Source organism: Telopea speciosissima, chromosome 7 (genome assembly GCF_018873765.1).
Source record: "Telopea speciosissima isolate NSW1024214 ecotype Mountain lineage chromosome 7, Tspe_v1, whole genome shotgun sequence".
In the NCBI taxonomy this organism is placed as follows: domain Eukaryota; kingdom Viridiplantae; phylum Streptophyta; class Magnoliopsida; order Proteales; family Proteaceae; genus Telopea; species Telopea speciosissima.
Window position 1 is genome coordinate 65,363,237 of NC_057922.1, and position 24,178 is coordinate 65,387,414.

The 24,178-nt window shown below is 38.1% G+C and overlaps 3 protein-coding genes across 4 annotated transcripts in view; 1 reads left to right on the plus strand and 2 right to left on the minus strand.

Moving 5' to 3' along the window:
- Positions 1-240: 240 nt before the first annotated feature.
- LOC122667909 (protein STRICTOSIDINE SYNTHASE-LIKE 4-like) lies at positions 241-3,941 on the plus strand. The gene is made up of 6 exons (XM_043864391.1): positions 241-394; positions 1,529-1,741; positions 2,158-2,225; positions 2,428-2,664; positions 3,412-3,544; positions 3,672-3,941. Exons 1-6 carry the CDS (start codon positions 242-244, stop codon positions 3,939-3,941), a joined length of 1,074 nt encoding a protein of 357 aa, XP_043720326.1. The 5' UTR covers position 241.
- A 1,662-nt stretch (positions 3,942-5,603) lies between these two features.
- LOC122667906 lies at positions 5,604-13,409 on the minus strand. Of its 2 annotated transcripts, none has more exons than XM_043864385.1 (8): positions 13,313-13,409; positions 12,874-13,207; positions 12,245-12,442; positions 11,554-11,826; positions 9,031-9,133; positions 8,702-8,820; positions 7,740-7,916; positions 5,604-6,646 (listed from the first exon to the last, which is right to left on the minus strand). In XM_043864385.1, the coding sequence occupies exons 2-8, from the start codon at positions 13,180-13,182 to the stop codon at positions 5,813-5,815; spliced, it is 2,013 nt and encodes a 670-aa protein (XP_043720320.1). In that variant the 5' UTR covers positions 13,183-13,207; positions 13,313-13,409; the 3' UTR covers positions 5,604-5,812. The 2 variants fall into 2 exon arrangements, with proteins under 2 accessions (XP_043720320.1, XP_043720319.1); XM_043864384.1 differs by having other exon boundaries at positions 12,874-13,212; positions 13,318-13,407.
- A 3,199-nt stretch (positions 13,410-16,608) lies between these two features.
- LOC122667905 (ATP-dependent DNA helicase Q-like 3) overlaps positions 16,609-24,178 on the minus strand; it is a 98,853-nt gene continuing 91,283 nt past the window's right edge. The window contains exons 18-19 of the mRNA XM_043864383.1: positions 17,871-17,974; positions 16,609-17,422 (exon numbers count right to left, since the gene is read on the minus strand). Of these exons, the coding sequence (XP_043720318.1) occupies positions 16,840-17,422; positions 17,871-17,974 (687 nt within the window). The 3' untranslated portion in view covers positions 16,609-16,839. The remainder of the gene's footprint in view (positions 17,423-17,870; positions 17,975-24,178) is intronic.

The window sequence follows — 24,178 nt, forward strand, 5'->3', positions numbered from 1 at the left end:
CGCCAGTCCAGCAGGACGCGTGCTTTCCTTTGTCCATTTCTGTTTCTGTTCTTTTCCTGCTAGTCTCTCTACTTATTATTAATTTCTTGAAATCCTTCAAAGCTACCTACCAATGGGCTTCACCCCTCCACCACCCATTCTCTTATCTTATTTTTTCTAGTATAACTTTCAGGGTTTCAACTTTCAAGTTAATCAAATCGCCCAATTAAGAGCCACGAAGGCCTCACACACACACACACACATGTCGACCTTACGAAGCATTTTCCTTGTGTGCTTACTGGCTTTCCTGCTAAAAATCATTTTCTTCTCGCCCATATCCATATCTCCTGGGAGAATCCAGTTTCCTCCTCCACCATCATCGCCGCTGCTCCTCTCCACCAACGATTACTTACAGGTCAGACCATGTCCTCGCCTCTCATTTGAGCTTGACTATATCTGTGTAAGCATTCTAATTAATTAATTAGTTGGTTTATATATTAATAATAATGAGCTCAGTTAATGAGTTTTATTATTAAGAGAATAATAAGAGAAGGATTCATTTCTATCCATCAAAATTCCTCAAATGATCTTGATTCCCAACTAAGTTTTTGAAAGGCCCTGCTAAACCAGATAAGGTAGTAAGAAGATAAAGGCTGTGCTCCAGTTGAGGACCACATCTATATCTCAGAAAAGTGTTTTCCATAAAGCCTCTTTTTCTGATTAGGTGTAACATGCCCTAAAAGACTTTCCTTTGTAGAGATGTTATAATAGTCCCACAGAAGTTTGTTCACGTCCTTAATTGGTGCCTTCATATACTTGAGTAGTTATCTTTACTTAATTTACAATATAGTATCAGAGTCAAGACTCTTTTGTTATTCTCCATTGTCTGTCAACATGTAGATCGACCTACACGTGAGATAGAAAGTTGAGATATTGCGGATTGTTAAGGTCCTTTGTGCCTTCATATACTTGAGGAGTTATCTTCAACCTTAAGGTTTTGGATTGGACTCTCCAATTAACACCTTCCTTTAGGCTACACTCTTTTTGGCATAAAATTTTACTTAAAAATTTTTCCTTGATAGATTTTATTTCGTAAATGTAAACTTTTATATGTTCAAAAGTTTTTCAATGTTTTTTTTTCCCTAAAAAAAAAAACATTGAAATACTTTTGAACATGTCAAATTTGTTGAAGTGAAAATTTTCAACCGAAACAAACAGTTTTAGGGAAACACAAACCTCGGTTTTGTGGGCATTTTTTTTTCTTTTGATTGACTATGAAGAATCACTATAATTAGGATTCGGATCCCCTGCGGCTTGGGGTTGAGCGACCATCGTGTTGTGTTCAACTCCTAGGCCACCACGTCAGATTATATACCAATCCGTTGGAGCTCGTCTACCAACCATTGGATCATCATGGAATCCAATGTGGTGGCTTGGGAGTTGAGCGTAGCACGATGGCTGCTCAACCCCAGGCCGCACAGTATCCAAGTCCCTATAATTATGCCCAATTTAAATAAATTTTCTCATAAAATGTTTTTATTGGAAGTAGAGAGTGACCAAAGTTGGAGAAGGATCACTAGAGGACCCTGAAGATGTGTGCATAGACAAAGAAGGCATTATTTACACAGCTACAAGAGATGGTTGGATTAAAAGAGTGCATGGAAATGGGTCTGTAGAAAATTGGAAGATGATCGGCGGTCAAGGTTTGCTTGGAATCACAATGTCAGCTGATGGTAGTGTTCTTGTATGTGATGTTGACAAGGTGAGAGTTAGACACGTATTTTACCATGACATTAACATATGGGAGAATGTTCTCTGTGCCGCAGAGCAGCCTGCGCCTAGGCACATGGACAGCCTGTGCAAGGCGCAGGGTGGTCATTGCACCCACCCTCATGTGTCTGGGTGCAAGTTGCATTGCGGCACAGAGAACAACGCCCCTTAACATATATGCATTTCTATATGGCCAGTGCTTAGGAAAATTTTGTTCTATTTTTATATATCAATTGGGTCTCTCCACCTAATAGCTTAAGTTGTTAGGATTCGATACTTTTAACACTCCTCCCCTCTTAAAAAACCAGTCCAGAGTCCAGACCCCAATTTTTGAAAATTGGCTGTCTTCTATCATACACTCAATCTCATAGACAGATAAAATTTTGCTATTATTAATGCATGGGGCAGGGCTTGCTAAAGGTTGACCACGACAGTGTAACGATGCTTACTTCCCACATTAACGATTCAAAAATAAGGTAAACTAACTTATCTTCGATCTCAAACTTCTAAGTCTCTCTGCAATAACCTTAAATGTATGTATAGACTAATTATATATATTTAGATGGGGTTTTCTATTGAATTAAAGGATTTAATAATAAGGAAGGGTTTTCTGTGAATGTTTACCTTTCTAAACAGCGCTGTTTATCCTTAATTATTAATTGTTGTTAATTGTAACAGTTTTGTTGATGATGTTATCGAAGCATCAGATGGTAGTGTGTACTTCAGTGATGCAAGTACTAAATTTGGATTTCATAGTTGGTATCTAGACGTGCTCGAGGGAATTCCTCATGGGCGACTTCTCAAGTATGATCCTCAGACCAAGGAAACAACATTAGTGTTGGATGATCTCGGATTCGCAAATGGTGTAGCACTCTCACAGGACCAAGATTTTCTGGTTGTCTGCGAGACATGGAAGTAAGAACCCAAAAAACCAATTCCATATTTTACATCAAGTTTGGCTTTCAATTCTACTTTTAACTTTGAATACATTTTATTCACAACCAAACATAGGAAATTAAGGACTCTAAGGACTAACTATGACCACCCTACCTCCTGCCCGAAAACACTGCAGAACATGGGGTCTACTTCCCCTTATTAGAGGAATTGGAGGTGATAATTATTATAAATTTTCATTTGATAGCAGCCCAACCCAACACAGAAAACAACAACCATTAGCGTAGCACACTGTATTGGTATTAGCGATACCGGCCGCTAATACCGATACTGATATCGAGACATATCAGTGATACAAGCCGATTCCAGATCAAAAACAAAAATCACTTTTTAACTGTAAAGTATCGGGTGTAAAGCCAGATATGTGTTGTTCAGGTCCTTGGTGCTATTCACTAGCGATATTATTGTTAGTGATTTGGGTAGAACTCATCGTCTAAAACTAACCATTAAAGACAGGATGCCCAAGTATCTATTAACCCACTCACATCCCTTTTCATATTCGATGTACGTGGACTATTTTTTTCGCTTTCTACGTGGAACCCCTACAATTACAACTGTGGATGAGGTGCAATTCAATATAATATTCATATATACTCGAGGAACTATCATAATGTGAGACTATAACTCCTCCCAACATCTCAGCACAGTTCATTGATTAGGATTCCTCAGTACAAACTTTCATTTCTGTTTTTTTGTAACCACTGTAAGATTCCGGTGTCTGAAGCATTGGCTGAAGGGAGAGAGCAGAGGGAAGACAGAGATCTTCATTGAGAACCTTCCCGGTGGCCCTGATAACATCAATCTTGCACCAGATGGGTCTTTCTGGATTGCCCTCCTTGAGGTAATAAGTAATCACTGGATTGTCTCATTCTTCTCGATCTGTTGTAACCCACTCTTCTTATTTTGGTCTACCGGCCACCAGAACTAACTAAAGAGCAAATTGTGTATTTATTTGGATGTTTTTGCAGTTAAGGACTAATACATGGTTAAACTTTGTTCACACATCAAAGTTAGCCAAGCACCTGGTTGCAAATTTTCCAAAGCTGGTTGATCTACTTAATGGAGCAAAGAGAAAAGCAATGTCTGTGAATGTTGGAACCAATGGGGAGATCATTAGGAAGTTTGATGATCCAAATGGGAACGTTATGTCCTTTGTTACTTCTGTTCTTGAGTTTGAGGGTCACCTCTACTTGGGAAGCTTGAACTCCAATTTCATTGGAAAATTACAGTTAAAATGAAAAAAAAGGAAGAGTTATACACTTATACTGGTATGTATAGTATCAGATCAGATCTCCTTGGGCTTGGTAGGGTTAGTTCTGGCAAGATTGGTTTAACAGATGGTGTAAGGAAAGTCAGAGGACAAATAAATTAATAAATGAGATGGACTTTAATAAATAAAATCTACTCTCACATGGTGTGCATAATACTGCATATCAGCTTGTGGATGTGGAAATGAGGGAAGCAAAACCATTACACTTGCAGGTTCAAATGATGCTGTGGCATCCGAGCCCGGATCACCTACCCGTATGTGTGTTTCACATACGTGTAGGTGCTTACATGTGTTATATTGACTTTTATCAATGTTATTTTATATAAACCTCAAGGGGTTAGCGCAGCTGGCGTGGGTTTGCTTGGCTGGTTGAGGATGATGTGCTTCGGTCACGAAGTCCCAAGTTCATGTCCCCACAAATGAAGAGTTACACGGGGTGGGGGAAGGCTTCGTGTAACCGGGGTTTTCCTTTGGGCCTGACCTGTAAACCTGGGCAGGTTCAAAGGTTTTCTTGTTAGCCAAAAGGAGAGAGAAAGAGATGGCAATGATGGTGAAGAAATGATGGAAAAGAACTATCAAGTCTATATTCCTTTCGACAAATAGGGAAGGTGTTCTCTGTCCGGGAGGATGGCCCTTGCACTAGCACAGGAGCCAATGGGAGCATGTGTGGAAGCATTTGTCTGGATGACATTTTCGTCTTTCACGGGAGGCAGGCCAATACTCCAGGATAGAGTTACTTTTCGCAACAAAATATTAGGAATTGCTTGGTGGGAAATATTTGTCACCTCTGAACACGGTGACATGCATTTTAATTAGGGTCCTAATCTTACCACATGTAAGAATGATGTTACAAATCTTTTGGTTGGATATCTAAGGAACGGCCTAAAATTTGCCACATCAATTCTCAACCTCAAATTCAATCATTTACTTTTCTATGAAAATGCATCCCATTGTTTATTTTACCACATGTACAAGTTTGATCGGTGAAGTAAACATGTAAACAAGGAAACTTGGGGCCTACTAGTCCACAAAATTTTGAGTTCCTTTAATAGACTTAGTAACAAGCAATTAAACCGAACAATATAGGTCTAAAAAGTAAAATTTATGTTATTAAAATACAATACAAATTTTTGAAAAATAATTACCATTTTTAATTTTTGAATAATGTTTTCAAGGAAAAATAGTGACTTCTAGTCCATGATACAACTTTAAACCAACCACATCATATGATCGATACTTTCCCTCATCAACCATGCCATAATATACTTTCACATCATGTACAATAAAAATTTATAAATACCTAAAAAATATATTTAGCAAATAAATTCAGGTTAAAGGTTGTTTTCATAGCCTATCAAACTAGGATCCGAAGTCAAACTCCTATTTGGACTTTGATTTTGGATAATCTGATAGTGACATTATATTTAAATGACCTAAAATAGATTGTACCAAGTTTCATGACCGTATTTGGTCAAAAACCCACCAAAACCAACTACCGATTAAAAAAAAATACACCAACTCGCCAACATCTCAAGATCGGCTTTTTGGCTAGAACCATGCACCAGACATGCCATGTGGCAAAATTAGGTGAGCCACCCGACCATGTTTAGGTGGGTGAACAGCCCAGCCATCCTGAAAAACACAAGACTAAGGATGATTGAATGAAGACTGGTAAAAAGAACTTTCCCCCAATGTTGCATACTAACTACTATATACAAGTATACAACAACTGAAAACTTGAAATACATCTCCCAAAGACTAAATTTTGTATTTCATCTACCGTTATTTTACAGAAGCCGCCCCATCAGTTCTTTTGGGTATCGCATGTTCCAATTTGCGCTACAAGATCTCTTCTCTAATAACTTCTCCCTTACAATTAGCATCGACAGAAGCTTCTTCCTCCTCGAGGTCATTAATCAATTGTTCTATCTGTTTCTTATAAGCAGGCATGAAGTGATCACTGATCATGGTTTGTGAAAGCCTCAGCTTACTGTAAAGAAACCTCGATGTCAAAAAAATCTTAACTTTAGCCCCTTCCTGCTGCTGGTTATTGGATGTGTCCTCAGCATTTACAGTAGTTTCACCTTCAAATTCAGGCCCATCTGAGTGGAGGGTAACAATATGCATGATCTTCCCAGGAGGGAAAAAGCGGTGTGCTTCCTTCATTTCTGGAGCAGATATCTCTTGTGAGTCCCCACCAATTTCAGAGATGGCTGCTTCCTCTTCTTCCCTAATCTCTGCGGCCACATCACCTTCTTCACCTTCTTTCCTTCTGTAGAGCTCCTGCTCAAGTTCCTGCCACAATTCAACTTCAGTCATTCGGTCTTCATGTCTGCCACTTTCCATGAGGTCCTCACCGTCATCCACGTCGTCGGTGTGTTGACTAATCTCATCTGAGTGATGAGAGCATTCAATCTCTGATGCCCATTCCATACCTTCAGATATAGATGCTGGTCGTTCTGTTTCAACTGTAGTAGTGATCTCACAGGATGAGAGAAGAGGTTCAGCAGTTTCTGCTCTTGTTGAAGATTCCATTGACCTACTGTCTTCTTGTGGGTTTGAATGTGTATAAGTTCCCTGATTACGAGCCCCCATGCATGACCAGGAGGATAAGCGAAGAGCTGGACGTGACCATGCAGCCTGAGCCATGCACTGGGCTCTCCTCATCACCACCTGCAAACAAGCAAATTATTATAAAGAATAAAAAATTGGTGTACAGTTAATCAGACAAATGTCATAAGATTAAGTCTTCCCAAATGTTATACACCAATTTTTGAACCCATCTTGTGACAGAATGCCTGAGAAAGAATTATGAGGTATAGTTTTGACCACACAAGGTAGCAAAACAGCTATCGTTGTGTGAATGTCTCAACATGCTCATCAAACCTGAACGGCTGAACCTCAGTCAGTATAATGCATATAATATACAGCATGGACACTCACAATAAATTCTAGTGTCATACTCTGTTACAGGTTTCTATGATTATTTAATCCTGACAATGTCCTCATCATTTGAGTATAAAATTTAGCACTTTTAACTCTTTTTTTTTGCATATTTTGTTATTTCTTTCCTTTTGGGGTATATATAGCATATTGTAGCAAATCTCATCTTTAATAATTTGTTTCCTTTTCCATAACATTCTTTTCTAATAGATGACAGATTTTATCAGAGAAAAAAATAGGACTACAAGGACTAGGATAAAAATAACCAGAAAATTGACAGCCCAGAATTAAGCAATTGGATATGGCCCCAAGAACAGAAGAGATCTGTCCTCCCCAGACTTGGCTAACTCATCACCATAGTTGTCACGGCGCCCAGGCGAACCAAGGCGGTCGTGGGGGGTAAATTAAGGCGACACCAACAAGGCGCCTAGGCATCGCATAGGTAACCAAGGCGCCCCCTCAAAAAAAATTGACCAGAGCACCTAGGCGTCGCCTTGACAACTATGGTCATCACCCAATTTATTTACTGTTAATATTAAAATTCCATGTATATATCCTAAGTTTTAGCCAACATATTTGTTAAGTACTAAAATCCAGATCTGTTACCCCAGAATTGGCTGATTTAAGTATAAATATATTGAATGGATAAACCCATCCATAATTGTTCCGAATTTTGAGACATGAACTCTCTCTCTCTCTCTTTCTCTGGGTCAGGGGGGGGGGTTTGAGAGAAGGGCAAAATTTTCAAGAAACAAATTTTTGGTCACCTGTCTCCTAGTGTTGTATCTATACAATGCCTGCTTGCCTAAGCAGAAAGGCTTACCTGTGTGCCATTGGAAACAGGGCGTAAAATTGCCCCCGCACCAGCAACTGTTGCTCTAGCACTAGCAATGGAGGGAAGACGAGAACCCAAGGCAGAAGCAGAACGATATACTGTGCTCAGAATTCTTGTTTGCTCTATCTGATTTCTCAAATCATTTAGCCATGCAGAAGCTGTTACCTGCACAAAAAAACCTATAAGAAAAAATACATATAGTGGCTAAAGGGCATACGGAGCATCCAACATTCGGGCCAAGTTGGTTGCAGCTATCCAAATTCTACAGGTTGCTTTTGCCAGAGAAGTGACTCAGCCAAATTTAATTTAATTTCCTATTCAAGTTGCAATGATTATCCCATGTGTGTGACATTGTTCTATTGCCAAGCAGCTACTGCCAGAGAAGCGACTCACCCAAAAATAATTTAATTTCCTATTTAAGTGGCAGACCATGTGTGTCATTGCTCTATTGGTTAAGTATTGCCTATCTGATAAAAGATACAAAATTTTATATCTTGCCCAGCAGCCAAGGGCATGGTACGAAATTCCATTCATGAAGTACTACAACATAGTAGTCATTTCAAATGAGAAGAGAGAAATCCAGCAGAAGAGTTTTGGGAGGGCGAGGGAGAGCAAAATTTGTCCAGAATGTGGAGCTTTGATTGCTAAAAATTGACTACTTTTTAGAGGTCCATGCATCAGATTTACTGTAAAAACCATGCAAGGACATAATTGAATAAATAAAAAGTAACTGCAGATACAGTGAACAAGTAAAGGGCACAAAGCAACTTTTAATATCAAGGGCCCTCTTTGCACCAATCACAAAACCAAAATTAGGCTTCCAGAGCTACAAAGAGGAATGTATACCCCAGGGATCTGCAAAATATTAAGTAATTGTTTTTCCTATTCCTTGACAGATGGAAAATTAGCAACACAGAAATAGAAATTATCACGGATAAGAGTTGAGGTACCTCAGAGCGTAAATCATCAACTGAAGCAGGTGAGAATGTAGGCACCAAATCAGCTCCATTAATTACTGAAGTGAGAAATTCATTTCCTGACTCTGCTAATTCCCAAGTCATACAAGCAGCTGCAAATTTGATTTCTAGTAAGAACTGGAGTAAAGATTGAGAAAGTACAACATAAGACATAGAAGAAGTAAGTAAATGAACATTACACCAAACATGGGTATGTGTACCATGAAAGAAGAGGTTCTGAATGCAGATCATAATTTAAGTACAAGTATAAAACATTTCAAAGCATTCAGAGAAAGGTTCTCAGATATACAATGAACACAAACCTGGTGCAAATGTCACACAAGTGGTCATTGAGAACTCCTGTTGCTCACGTAATGTATATGTTAAAATTGCTGCAGTTCCTCCCCCCAAGGAGTGTCCAACAATCTACATGAGTCCAATAGAGAAATTATTACTATAATGTTCAGTATAATTATCGGAACAACAGTAACTATAGCAGAAAATCCTGAATAATAAATCAAAAGCAGTCTGATAACATCCAATACAGAGTAAAAGCTACATTTGCTTTTGAACAGAAGATATGTACCATGACAGCACCTCATATTCTAAAAAACAAAAGACTCAGTCTGGTTCATTCGTCAGGCAGGACCATGTAGATGTCAATGGTTCAGAATAATTGATGCATCAAATGACCAATTCTGACACGTATGGCAACAGATTCAACGGACACATCTACTACCATTACAACCACGATTACCTCTACAACTGCTACTATTACTACTACCACTGCAAACACATATACAAAATAACTACCACATTCCTTGTAAAGAAAAAAAAAATTATATCTCCTTTACTGGTACTTATAGAGTTACTTATAAAATGAATATAATAATTTACAACCACGATTACCTCTACTACTGCTACTATTACTACTACCACTGCAAACGCATATACAAAATAACTACCACATCCCTTGTAAAGAAGAAAAAATTATATCTCCTAACATTAAGCCACATCAAGTCATCAAAAAACAACATAGAACTAAAAGACAGCCGAAGCTGAAGAAACAAGTTATTGAAAGGTTGAAACAATCAAACATACATTTGATTTATATAATCATCTCACATTTGGTCTATATTAATCTCAATCGATTGACAACTTAGAGAGAGAGAGTACCTTGAAGCCGAAGGCTTGAGACTTGAAGGTCGAATTACTGGTACTTATAGAGTTACTTATAAAATGAATATAATAATTTGAACTATCCGTATATTAAATCTGCAAGTGAATAAAAGTAATTTTTCTCTCTCCCCCCCCCCCCCCCCGCTCCACCTTTTTTTTTATCAGCAGTATGGATAACTTTGTTACACAGCCACAGCCACACACGTAATAGTTGCCTCTAAGGCTATGCCCACTCTCCCCTCCCAACATGTAATACCTGTCTCCCCCTCTCATGACAATTGTAGGATGTTTCATACGATATAGAAAATAATACCCTTAAACTAAATGCAATATTTGAAATAATAAGTAATTTAGATACACGCAGATCTAGATAATTGTAAATAATTTGCCCTCTTCCTTAACGTTTAAGTATTAATGTCAGTATTTAAAATGTGGACGTAACCCCAAAATATTCAAATATTAAATATGCAGTATAGTCCTATAGTCCCTGAATCCTGGTTTTGGAGCTTTGCCAAAGCTGACACGTTGTGTCTGTGTCCAATTCTAACACTTACACCCACATAACATAGCATACATCCAGTTGGAGCTTCCTGACTTGTACCCTGATACTTACTAACCTCTAAAAATTAAAAGAAATTTTCCTCTTTTTGATAAATTAATGGTTAATGGTGAACAATAGGAACTGACTCCATATCATATGGGATAAATTAAAGTCACTAATTTTCTAATAACTATACAGATTCTTGGGTATTCAATAAGGATGCATACCAGTTGAAAGTCCCATTCGCTTCTCTTTATTATGTAGAAATTTCCACATTTATCAATTACTTAGTACAATACGTGCATGGGATTCATAGATGATGGTTTTCTTCATTTTGACACAATATATATAATACACTGACAGCCCTAATATCTGCCACATCAAGATTAGTTGGTGCTCACATTTTGTGGGCACATAGTCCACGTACCACTAATTATGTTAGGCTTTAACTTTCAACCCAAATGTACTTCTGACATGCAACTACATGAAGCTTTGAGAAAGGTTTGAAATAGTCGACTCTCAACACTAGAGTTTAACTGCTGAAAAAAGAAAAACGAAGATGAAAATAGACACATGGTAACCCACTGATCAATATAACTTAAGTAGGCCACTCAGGGGCACCCTATCAATCCAACAAGTCAAATTAGACACATAAGCCGTACAAGTGTCCCAAAGCTGGCATTGACTTTCTTCAACTACTATTCAATTTCCACAAAGGTGCTGGTGTTTCATCAAAGATTCCCTTGCTGTCCTACATCAGTGATATTGTATTGTTGGATCAGGACTGATCATGCTCTTCCCATCCTTTTTCACTCCAAATTTTCCCCTCTTTCAACATGAAAACGGAAGAGCTTGAGTTCCTTCTCCCCTGTGAAGTTTCTTTTCCACTTTGTATTCTTTCTACAACTGAAAGTGAAAAGGACATTTCCATCCAACTGTTTTTGTTTTTTCATTCTCTCATAAGCGACAGCCTAAAAGTAGTGTCAACTGTCAACTCAAGCCAGAATAGGAATTTGATAACTAGAGTATGTTTGATTACACTTACTTTCCAACTAACAGTTATTTAACATCCAGGAAACACAGACAGGAATAGAAAGGATCAAAGGATACCACAACAAAGTTCTACCTTGATCTTATAATCTGGATGTTTCTGAAGTGCTTTAAGAAGACAAGGAGTTGCAAGCTTTGCAATCCATCGAGCAGCTGCAACCATTCCACAATGTGCATAGCCCAAAACTAAATTTCTGACTCCTCCTTCATGTACAATAGTGTGATGAAATGGTACAACTGCTCCAGTTGCAGCAGTCAAAGTGTCTTTGATGCTATGAGTTCCCCGAATCAATAAAAGAAAACATTTTGAGTCATCATCAACTAGAATTGTAAATGCTGGCTTCAAAATCTGCACAAAATAAGAAATAAGTTAACAAAATAGCATCACGGTGGAACCTATGTTATATTTTAGGGCTAAAGTACCAGCAAATTATACATAAATTTTTGAATAATAATTCGAAAGAAAGGATAATACTACTGTACTATCAGAGTAAAAAAATAATGGATGTCCACTCTGAGGCACATGTTCATTAATCTAGACCATCAATCTATAATTTTCTCCAACAATCCATTAAAAGATGGTCCAGATCCATAACCACCTGCCAAAACATTTTCTGATTTTTACAAAGGAGACATGTATCATTGTATAAATATTATAGTAGGGAATCATTGATCATTGCTCAAAAAGCACTAGTGCACCTCCCCTTCAATCCCCCTCCCCTGAAGAAGAACAAGTAATATTTAAACTGAAATCCAAACATACTCACTCCTGCTTTTGGTTCCTGAAGCAGAACATCTTCTTCAGAATAGCCTGTCTCCTCCAAAAATAACGGGAATGGTTTCTTTGAGAAATGCCAACAAAGGGTCAACAGTTTTAGAAGGTATTTTAGTTCAGCAGTTATTTGAGATCCTCTGAGCTCCAAACTATCTTTACCACCAAATACACTGGCAACGTGTAAGTTTCCCTGCACAATGAAATGACAACATCAGCTGTCTAAGTCAATCTAATAAGATCCTTTTGATATTGTATTAAGAAAGATTGCACATAGATAATGGAATTGATTCTAGTATATTCAAAACGTTATTTTCTAAATTTGTAGCTAGATTCTACCGAGACACTACCATCAAGTAAGACTTCTGTAATAATTTGGCAACCACAAGGGGAGTGCCATTAATTGCTTTGAGCAAATGGTCTGTGGTTTATTGGTTTTGCCTGCCCACACAATACAATGGACTATTGTCTTTTATCTTCATCATCTTATAGAATAATGTTTGCCATGCTTTCAGTATTAAATCTTTCAATATGTTACTGAGAGCACCAATCCTTCCTAGTTTAAAAGAAGCACAAAGCTTAAATTAAAAAGGAAAGTGAAAAACCACTAGCAAGAGTTCTAACCTGCCTCTTCAAAAGAAAGCTGATTCCAAAAGCCAAATCCCCGATGGGCCACTTTCCTAGAGTTTCAGAGTAAGTAAATCTAAGAGTCTCCGACAATGTTGAAATGGTCTCCAACCATGTTGCAGGGGCTTGGATATGTCGGATGTGTCCATGCGAGACTCGTTTAGCTCTCGGCGAGGAATGATTTGTCACTTCACTACCAGTGTCTTCATCATCATCCTTAGATAGAGTAGATTGTAATTTACGGTTTAATGTATAGTACAAAAGAGCAGCTGCACCAGCCGCAGTGGCCATGGTTGCTGTTGCCATGATTTTGCTCCCAAAAACCCCAGATCCAAAGCAAAAGAACGCTACAATGAAGAAGGAAAGATCAAAACGAACTGAAACTCTTCAGATAATGAAGTTGAACACCATCCGCAGATAAAACTCAAAATTATTACCAAATAAGTCTCAGTCAAGAAACTTTTAATTCGAAGTCCTCGGATTCTGATTTCCTGAAGTCCTGCATTAATTGAAAGTAATGACTTCAACTCCATAAAAAGAAGCAATTTTCTAAACACAACAATATATTATAGCAGAGAAACTACTAAACCAGAAATAATGAAGAAAAGAAACTTTTTTTCGCATGAATTTTGAATCAAACGAGAAAAAACGAATTGAAAAGGAATAAAAAAGAAAGAGAAAAGGATAGAACACAACAATTAAAGCCCTTAAAAACTTCGAATTCCTTTTGTTTTACTTAAAAACTTCCAAATTTACTTAAAACAGCATTGGATCGAAGCACATCTACATAACAATGATGATAACACATAAAAGAGAAGTTTAAATGGAAATCAACAAACCTGAAGAGCTCAATCAGAGAAATTTTGTGATCTTTTTTCCTTTTAAAGTTCCCGTAACCGAATGGGTTTCCTTCGTCGAGAAGAAGACGACGCCGTTTCCTCCCCAGTGTTTAATATTTTAATTCCTGAAAGGGCACGTGTCGGTGTGTGAGTCAGCGAGTGTTGACCAGAATTCGGTTCTGAGATTCTCACTTTATTTGGTTTTTTTTTTTGATAAAGAGAACATTTATTGATGACATGAAGGATTAGGATTCACAATTACAAAGATTTTGAAGATTGGTAGTGGACACTGGTCAAATTGTCTTACATAAAAAGAATGTATCCAGTGCAGAAGGCTTCCGCCACTGCAGGATCTAGGAAGGGTCATAATATATGGAGTTTTACCTTTGTTTTTGCAGAAAGGCTGTTTCCAAACTTGAACCCGTGACCTCTTGCTCACAATGGAGCAATCTTATCTATTGAATGTGAATAGGATTTCTTGGACAAGGGAATGAGTAACAACATTGAAATCGTAACAAATAAAGCCTACAGAGAGCTGGAATATGTCTTCAATGATAGGTAACTGCAGAAGAGGGGGAGGCTTGCATGTGATTGAACCTATTTTTGAATTAACAATTCTAGGCCTAATTGAGATCGAACCTATTTCTCAAACCTAATAAAGAAATCTCAACAGTATTTTAGGCTCAAATTGTGATTTAAGAAATATAAATAAATTAAATTAATTTATAAACCAACAGGTACCTCGTGCAGTTGGTGATCTATGGTGCGCTTCATGCCCATGTTCACTAGAAGGTCTCGAGAGTTCGAGTCTCTTGGCTGATACCTTCCCACCTCCCTATTCCCCCCCCCTAAAAAAATTAAAATAAAATTAATTTATAAAGTATAAATCCATTATAATACAATAGAGAGTGAGCATAGAAGAAGCTTAGAGAGAGATTAACTCCAACTTGCATGGGGGTTGAAATTGCGAGGCTGTTGAAGATGGAGAATCAACTAATCGGTTTAGTGGGTAGATCTAGATCCAAACCAAACCGAATAGATTCAGGACTTAACCATATTAAATTCAGTCCCACTCGATTCAAATTATTCGGTCAGGATTCGGATTTGATATTTAGGTACTGGTTACTCATTGACACCCCTTACAATTCGGTCAGATTCTTACCATGATAACCATTTATTTTATTTGGTCCACGTCAGATCATAAGGCATAAAAAGATGGTTACAAATTCTGTGTAAACATGTTGGTTACAGCAAGAATAAGCATTTTTCTTACAGTTGGTAATATCACATGGGTTGTAATGCTCCTATCTAACCGATCAACTCAAAGTTGGGAGAGTGAATTACAATGGCTACATTATAAACATACACTGGGATGCATGCTAATACCGCGGGGGAGAGAAGATATTGATAAAATTAGAGTCTAAAATTTGACACATGACTAATCTCAATCATGTCCACTCTATCCAATAGTTGGAATGGACACATCATTTGTCCACATGGCATGGCAAAATAAGTGTTTTGTGATGTTTAGAAAAATAACAAATCCATGTGACAATAATATTTTCTTATAACCTTTTCATTTAGGGAAAATTTCCTAGATCTACTAGATTAAAAAAAGAATTACAAAATAAGTATTTTAAATTTGTTTTACATCCATAAAGTTATATTTTGAAAAGATTTACTCAATCCCCAAATCAGTTAGTTACCGTCCCGCCCAAACTATAAACTTCCTAATATACCCTTTGATTCAATTTTTTTCCTTAAAAAAACACTAAAGATAATGCTTTAACCGTTTGCATTACCCCCCCCAAAAAAATAAAAAATAGTGTAACAGTTTGCAATTTGCACAACTCATTGAGTTCTCTCTTATTTCTATTTGGTGGGAAACTTGCAGAAACTAGCAAAAGTGGTGCTCGCTAGGTGTAGGAAAGAAAAAAAAAAAAAAAAAACTGCAACAGGGACAAAGAAAGTGAGAGAGAGCCAATACTCACCGAGACTAGTGAAGATGATTAACGAGTGAAAAAGGGATAACGAGATAGAGATAAGTGATGATGATTAACGAGTGAAAGAGGGATAACGAGATAGAGATAAAGGGAAGCACCTAACCGACTTCTATAATCTTACAAGTTTCTCTATAGAAAAGGGAATTCAATAAGTTGTACAAACGGTGGTTTTTTTTTTTTAATCTTTTTAAAGTGCAAACGGTTACACTTTTTTTTTTTTTTTGGTAATGCAAACAGTGAAAGCATTATCTTTAGTGTTTTTTTTTAAGAAAAAAAATTAAATCAAAGGGTATATTAGGAAGTTTATAGTTTGGGCGGGACGATAACTAACTGATTTGGGGATTGGGTAAATCTTTTTAAAATATAACTTTATAAATGTAAAACAAATTTAAAGTACACTTATTTTGTATTTCTTTTTTTAATCTAGTAGATCTAAGAAATTTTCCCTTTCATTTATTAACGTTGGATTCTTGAGACCCTTTGATCATAGTCTATACTCTATACTTATAATCTTTAGAATTTTGTGAAACACATAATTGAATTTCTTAACATGCGAACCCTCGATCACCAAAACTAGGAATATTGCAAATTTAATAGAAATTGAACCCAGATCAGCTTCCTATGGTTTCGTAATGACACACGTCTTTTTTGCTTTCATAAATGTCTCTCTATGCCGCCATTTAAAACACTTAAGTACATCAGTAAAAGAAAGAGGACATGTCATCACGAAACCATACGTGACGATTTGTTACACTCCATGTACAGGGGGAGTGATCAAACACACTTAATGAAGACAGGAGAGTTGAACCCGTGACCTACAGAGACGGTCGGCACTCTACTGACAGGGTATCAACCAACTACACTAGCAATTGTCTTCAACTTCTTTACTCATTCAGTGCAATAGCACTACCAACAAAAGGAATAGAGTAAAACACTAACCTCCCCCTCCTTTTATGTACAAAGAACAGAAGACTGCCTTTGGGCTCCCACAGAACTGTATTTCAGATCAGCAACCTTGATTCTTGCATACAATATGTAAAAATGGTAAGCAACATACCACAAAAGGACAATATCAACAAACAACATGAACACAAAACTGATAAAACCACCAGTGTGTCATTCTACTGCATTCTCATCCTTTTCCCTGCATTCTTTTGTGCCCTGGAGGGTGATTCCTTGTTCAATGATGATGAAAGATTCGATCGGCTCTCTTTTGCTTTTCTGTTGACAAACTCTGAGAATGATGGTATGGGAGGTAGTTTTGACTCTTGGAAAGAACTATCCATTTGTGAGGTGTTGAAAGTAGCTTTGGATCCAACATCAACACTGGCTCCAATAAATTTCTGCAGTCCCTGACCCTGCTCTTTTGGGGCTTCCAGAGAAGTACTCCTTCGTAGGGTGCTGAAAGAAGCTTCAGATCCAACATCACCACAGAAAACTTCACTCGATTCTTGTGGTACTTGGCCTTGATCATTGGGGTCTCCCACAGAAAAAGAAGACACTGTTCGGCGAGAATCCAATGTACAGGTATCACTCTCCCGTGTGAGAAAGGTGCCAAGCCGATCCATCAACTCCTTATAGCTTGAAGTTGACACCCACCTAAACGTACTTGCCACTTGTGAATTATAGAATGTCTTTCCCAATTTCCCATACTTCTTGAAGCACTCATTTTCAAGGTAGGAGGCTGATGCTTCCAATTCGATCCTGCACAAAGAAGAGCAAGAAAATTGATAGTACAGTTACTTTGCAGAAGAAACCTGGGCCTTCAATAGAAGATGACAGTTTCCACCTTCCTTACAGCTTTATTGTGCCCATGGCAACACACGGTTCAGACCTGCAATTGGATAAGCCCCGCTACAAAATCTACTTGGTCAAAAATAGATTGTTCAAGTTGTCATTAACAGCAATAGATTGATGGTTCTGATTGTTTTACAAGTTTTCATGAGTGTTCTCCCAGTGGATACCATCAAAATGTGGTCCCCACTCACCCATGTAAATAGGAGGTGATTTAGATAGAGAAAATGGGACTACCATTTTTCAAGTATGGACCTGATTAACCATTTCCTAAGAAACCTCCTACACGTAATCTCAAGGCAGTACTTATTTGGAAAGACATGCTTCAGAAAGATTATACGACGAACTATTTGCTTACTTCAAGTTTCCATGTTGGGCTTGTTTTAGGGCATTTAACAGTCTTTCTTTGCTTGCTTCCCTCTGCGCTTCAGATATGACCTTATTGTTAACAAGGCTACCATTCTGTATAGGATACATGGTCATTAACATCAGAAAATATTATCAAAAAACACTATCTACTATTTAAGCAAGTTAAAGCAATCTGAAATATATGGTTGGGCTGCACAAAGGGGGTCCTAAGGTTGTAAAGCAATAACATGTTACATTGTTACCAATTCTAACACTGTCCAGTGTGAGACGGTGCACCTTAAGGTGCAGGATTGGGGATGGCCTAGCTCGACATGTGTATAAAAAGGCCAACTGATTTGATTGTGGTGTATATATATATATTAGAGGCGATATGAAATTTGACAAGGAACTTAAGCTATACATCGTATAATAAGCAAGGTGATAGTGCTTGCTGTGCCTGTGACAGATAAATAAAGAGAGAAACCAATATAAATGTACGCATAATTCTTGCAGAGGCTTTGGACCAAGGTAAAGAGGAAACATCCACAGGTCTCAGTATCCAAAATGAATATAGGGTGTCTAACACAGTGCAGCCACAAGAATTGTTTAGGCTTATATAGAGAACAGAAAGGCCGGTAGCTAACGCGGATGCACAGATGGATGTCCAGCACAACAGAAATCTGAAAAATGGAGTATAACATAGCCAAATAGGATTGCTACTTGATTGATATTATAGTAAGTCTTTTTGTTGACAGATATACCTTCATGTATATTATACATTTTGGGAGGGGTTTTTGGATATTCAATCAATTCTAGTTATCCAATTTTTGTTTAATGAAACTAAAACGCCATCTTTGTGACAGTATTGGAACTTAATTTCATACCTGTTCATGAAGAAAGAGAGCAGAGAAGGTCAGGATCGAAGAGGAGAAAGAGAAGCGAAAGCAGAGAAACAACCCCATGGTTTGAGAGAAAACAGAACACAAACTGTGGGTAAGGGAGATACTATATTGATAATAAATTACAAGGGCAGGTCTATAACTTATGTATAATTTACACACAAGGTCAGAATTATAACATAACATTACCAAAACATCCCTACAGACAGTAACACTTCTTCACACTTCTCCTCAAGCTGTAGCATTGATATTGCCCATGCCCAGCTTGGAACATCCTTGGAGAAATGCGCTTCCAAACAAGGCCTTGGAAAACATGTCTCCAAATTAAACACCAGAACTGACAAATAGAGTAGAAATCGGTTTCTTCATCACTGCATCCCAAACAAAATGACAGTCCACTTCAATCATAGTTATCAAGGCGGCAAGGGGACCAAGGCGTTGGAGACGATCCAAAAGAAAGGCAACACCAAAAAGGCGGACCAAGGCGTCCGCCTAGGCAACCAAGGCGCCTGGATGCCTAGGCGATGCCTTGATAACCATGAATGGATATCTTCAATATGTTTGGTCCTCTCGTGAAGTACTGGATTACTAGCAATATAAATAGTTGCTTGATTATGACAGAAAATGTCCATAGGCTTACTCATGGTTAGAGAACTCGTCTCGAGTACAAGTTTCCACTTGGCTAAAAAGCGAGTTGGGTTTTTAGTTTGGTCATGAAAGTTGGTATACAGCCTATTTTGGCCCAGTTAAACATAATGACACTATCAGATTTTGAAAAATCAAAGTTCAAATAGGAGTTTCACTTGGTGGGAAACCAGGACAGACACTTACTTATACCAAAAACCAGGACAAATACTTATTTATGCCTAATATCATTTAAGTAAATGAAATTGTATTTCATTTACTTAAGATATTATCCATAAATAAGCAAATACCCCCCTATTTGAATCCAATAAAAATAGTTAAAAAATAAAATTCCAAAAGGTAAAAAAAAAGTCAACCCCCAGGTTCAAAAACAAAAACTGGATTTTCAGTAGTAGGTGCAATTTTCAACTTTTTAAAGCTGGGGTTTTTTTCAAATCTGAAAATTTCATAAATCTTAATATGGTAAAACATTGCTAAAAACCAAAGGTGTGGTAAAATACTCACTTGTTTTGATGCCCAAAAAAATATTTTCATTCAGAGTGATTTTGACAACATCTACGCACACCAAATTAAGTTTGACCAGTACATAACTCCTTCAATATAAATCAGATTTAAGCAATCTTGGATTTGTTGGAAAGCTTTGTAGGCATAAATAAGTGTCTGTCCTGGTTTCTGGCATAAATAAGAGTCTGTCCTGGTTTCTGGCATAAATAAGAGTCTGTATACCAAGATTTCCCACCGAGATGACCAAAACCACCGAGATCTCGTCTCTCGGTCGAGATCTAGCACTCATACTGGTGTTTGGGTCAAGATCTCGACCTGACCGAGATCTTGACCGAGATGGGGTAAAAAGAGATTTCGCCCTTCATCTCGTCTGAAGGTCTTGAAAAGGTGAGATAATTGCGAGATCTCGCGAGTTTTAGTTCCATGGGCTTACTGACCAGAAAACCAAACTCTTGAACAAAGGATTTAAGCCATAACAATTCAGCTGCAGTATGAAACAGTCTCTCCACGAAGCAGGGGTAAGGATTATGACCCTCCCCAGACCCCACAGTGGCAAGAGCCTCATGCACTTGATACGCCCTTTTTTGTATTAGCCATCTGTCCTCAACTTCAGGACTAGACCGAGCAACTGTACTATGTTTTTTAACTTCTCCATGTAACAAGATTACTTCCAACAAACATACAGTAGCCTGTAGTAGACCTCCGATCACCATCAGCATCCGCCCAATCCGCATGAGAAAAACCAACAATATTGGTGTAACCATGATAGTGATAAATAAGTAATTTTTCATGAAGCACCCTTAAGATACCTCAAGATACAACATGCTGCCTCTCAATAAGCCTGCTTAGGTGTATCCATAAACTGACTAATCATACCAATAGCAAAAGATATATCAAAACAGGTAACATAAGATATATGAGTTTGTCGACTAATCTCCAATACTGATGTTTGTTTGCAACCTCCTCGTCAACAAAAGCTCCAAGTTCTACATGAAGATCCATAGGAGTATTTATAGGCTTACATACTAACATCCTTGTCACACTCAGAAGGTCAAGAACATACTTCTACTGAGACTCTAAGTCCTTTCTTCCTACAAATGACCTCAATCCCATGAAAATTTTTAAGAACTCTCAAAACTTTCATCTGAAAGTGCTACTGTAAGTAAGACTTAACCTATTCAATCACAGACAAATCATTATTGGAGACAATAATATCATGAACATAAATGACCATCTGATGTAGATTCTGGCCAGAGGAAGAAGATAAAAGACCAAAATACTGTTCACGGCACTGTTTACTTGAACAATGTCACAACCCAGATTGCCTTGATGGAGATCCTTCTAGAAGACCCAAGTTGAAGACTGAAACACTGTTCACATCACTGTTCACGTGAACAATGTAAGCCAAATATGCCCCAGGATTTTGAGAAGATTCTCCTTTGACCAGTCAAGTAGGATTGGTGCACTTTAGTTTCTACTTTATGATTGCATCATTTTAGTAGTACTATATTTATTAGTTTCTAATTTTGTTATTTGCATGTGGCTGAATTATAAAGCCAAGTAGTTAAGTTTAGTTACTTTCTATTTTAGTTAGGATTTGGTAGTTTCTATTTTGCAAAGTTTCTATTTTAGATCAGTTCTTCTTTTAGAAAGTTTCTATTTCATTGTAAGCTTGCCTAAGCTATTAATAGGCATGATATCTTAATGAAAAGGCGGATTTACCATGGAATTTCAAAATTGTATATGTTTGGTTACATGGGCGTGGGATTATCCTCCGACAACCCTCTGCAAATCAAGTTCCCTGTTGGCTTGGTGATTTTCCACCCCACCCCTTCCAAAATCCCACAAAATCGGTAGGGCTTTGGAACTTTTCCTGGAAAACTTGCAAACTAGAGACAATAATATCATGAACATAAATGACCATCACAATCACTTTAGGCCCCGAAGTTGTACAGATTTACCATGGAATTTCAAAAGTTGTATATGTTTGTGTTGAAACCGTTTACTCTAAAAGGCCGACCTTGTAGAAAAGGGAGGAAACAATATGTATATCATACAAGAGCTCTAACACGGCGGGCTATCCAAAGGGGGACACGGGTGGATAAATAATTCAACACCTGCTCGCGCCCAGAGGGACTCGATACCGTGACCCCTGCCTACTCTGATACCATGTTGAAACTGTTTACTCTAATAGGCCAACCCTGTAGGAAAGGGAGGAAACAATATGTATATCATACAGGAGCTCTAACACGGGGGACTATCCAAAGGGGGACACGGGTGGATAAATAATTCAACACCTGCCAGCGCCCAGAGGGACTCGATACCGTGACCCCTGCTTGCTCTGATACCATGTTGAAACCGTTTACTCTAAAAGGCCGACCTTGTAGGAAAGGGAGGAAACAATATGTATATCATACAGGAGCTATAACACGGCGGACTATCCAAAGGGGGACACGGGTGGATAAATAATTCAACATTTTGGTTACATGGGAGTGATTTATCCTCTGAAACCCTCTGCAAGTCATCTCTCTCTCTCTCTGATGACTCTCCCTTAGTTCAGTTGTAGGCTTGCAGCAATAATGGAGCGATGGTTGCAAAGGTGCGAATAAGGTGCGGTTGTAGTCAATGACGAAAAGAAGACTGTGACCTATCGAATCGAAAAACCGGGGCACCTCGAAGGACGGTTAGTTTTCAGAACAGAGGCGCAGGTCGCAGTAATAGGGGTGAAACACTGAGTTAAAGATTCAAAGGTGCAGTGGTGAGTGCAACAGTACTATTGCACTTCAAACAAACCACGGCTTGCTGGAATCAACAGACCACAACAACAGTGGCAAGATGTAGGCACTAGCAAGCGAAGAAGGAGAAGATGGTTCTGCGAAGATAAAGATGCAGTCCAAATTCTGGAGACGAGGATGGTTGGATTTCAGAACAGAGTGTAATCACTGGAGCTGTCTCTAGGAGAAGCTGCGGGTCGCGGTAATAGGGGTGAAACACTGAGTTGAAGATTCAAAGGTGCAGTGGTAAGTGCAACAGTACTAATGCACTTCAAACAGACCACAGCTTGCTGTAATCAACAGACCACAACAATAGTGATAAGATTCAGGTGCTAGAGAGCGAAGAAGGAGAACATGGTTCTGAGAAAATAAAGATGCAGTCGAGATTCTGGAGACGAGGACGGTTTGACTTCAGAAGAGGGTGTCATCGCTGGAGCTGTCTTTAGGAGAAGCTGTGGTAGAGAAGACAAAGACCTACCCTAGATTCAGGAGATAACACTTCACTACATCACGTCATTACACATGGCCATAGTTCAAGAACTCGCCGAGATCTTGGTAATATCTCTCTTTTTGAAAAAGCGTGACGAGACTTTAGGCGAAATGAAATATTACCCCAACTCGGTCGAGATCTCGGTTTGAGATTTCGGTTCGACCAAGATTTGGACCAAACTTACCTTTATAATGTACATATCTCGACCGAGACAGTCAAGATCTCTCCAGAACTCGACTGTCTCAGTGAACTCGACAGAGAAGTGTGCATTTGACCTAATTTGAGGATTTTCGACGGTAATTTATGATAGAGATATATGTAATATGTTAAGATTGATGCCTTAGACACTTTTACATTTGTGTGTTTATTTAAGTTGTTTTATATTAATTGTATGATTTGATTGCTTTCAATTACTAAATTATGTGTAGAATAGGGCCTATTAGTACGTCGTCGCTTACCAACCTAGGGTTCGAAGTGAAACTCCTATTTGGACTTTGTTTTTGTAAAATCTGATAGTGTCATTGTGTTTAAATAGCCTAAAATAGGCTGATTACCAAGTTTCAGGCCCAAACTGTTAGAGTTATTACAAAAATGTATGAAATGTTTAATACATAATAGACCAGGTCGAACCGGGCTTGATGGACACATATCCAACACCTTGATCAAACACAAGACACCTTGGAGAAGACAAGTTGCAGCAGCAGCTTACGAGTTGTAAACTAATGAAGAAAAAAGAAGAAGAAGAAGAAGAGAAGCCGAGAGAGAAGAGGAGACGAGAATCTGCAGAACTGGAAGAGTTCCACGATATGTGTTATTTTTTTGGGTGAATAAAGAATTCATTACCAAGGAAAAAAAGAAAAACAAGGGGCCCCAAAGGGGAAGAACAAAAGCCCAGGGCTAAACAAATCAGCTAGAAGTAGTGAAGAAGAGAAAGAAACATTAGGGACACCTGAGGAGACAACAATAAGTCTTTCCTTGGGGAGTCGTACAAAAAGAATGGGGGACA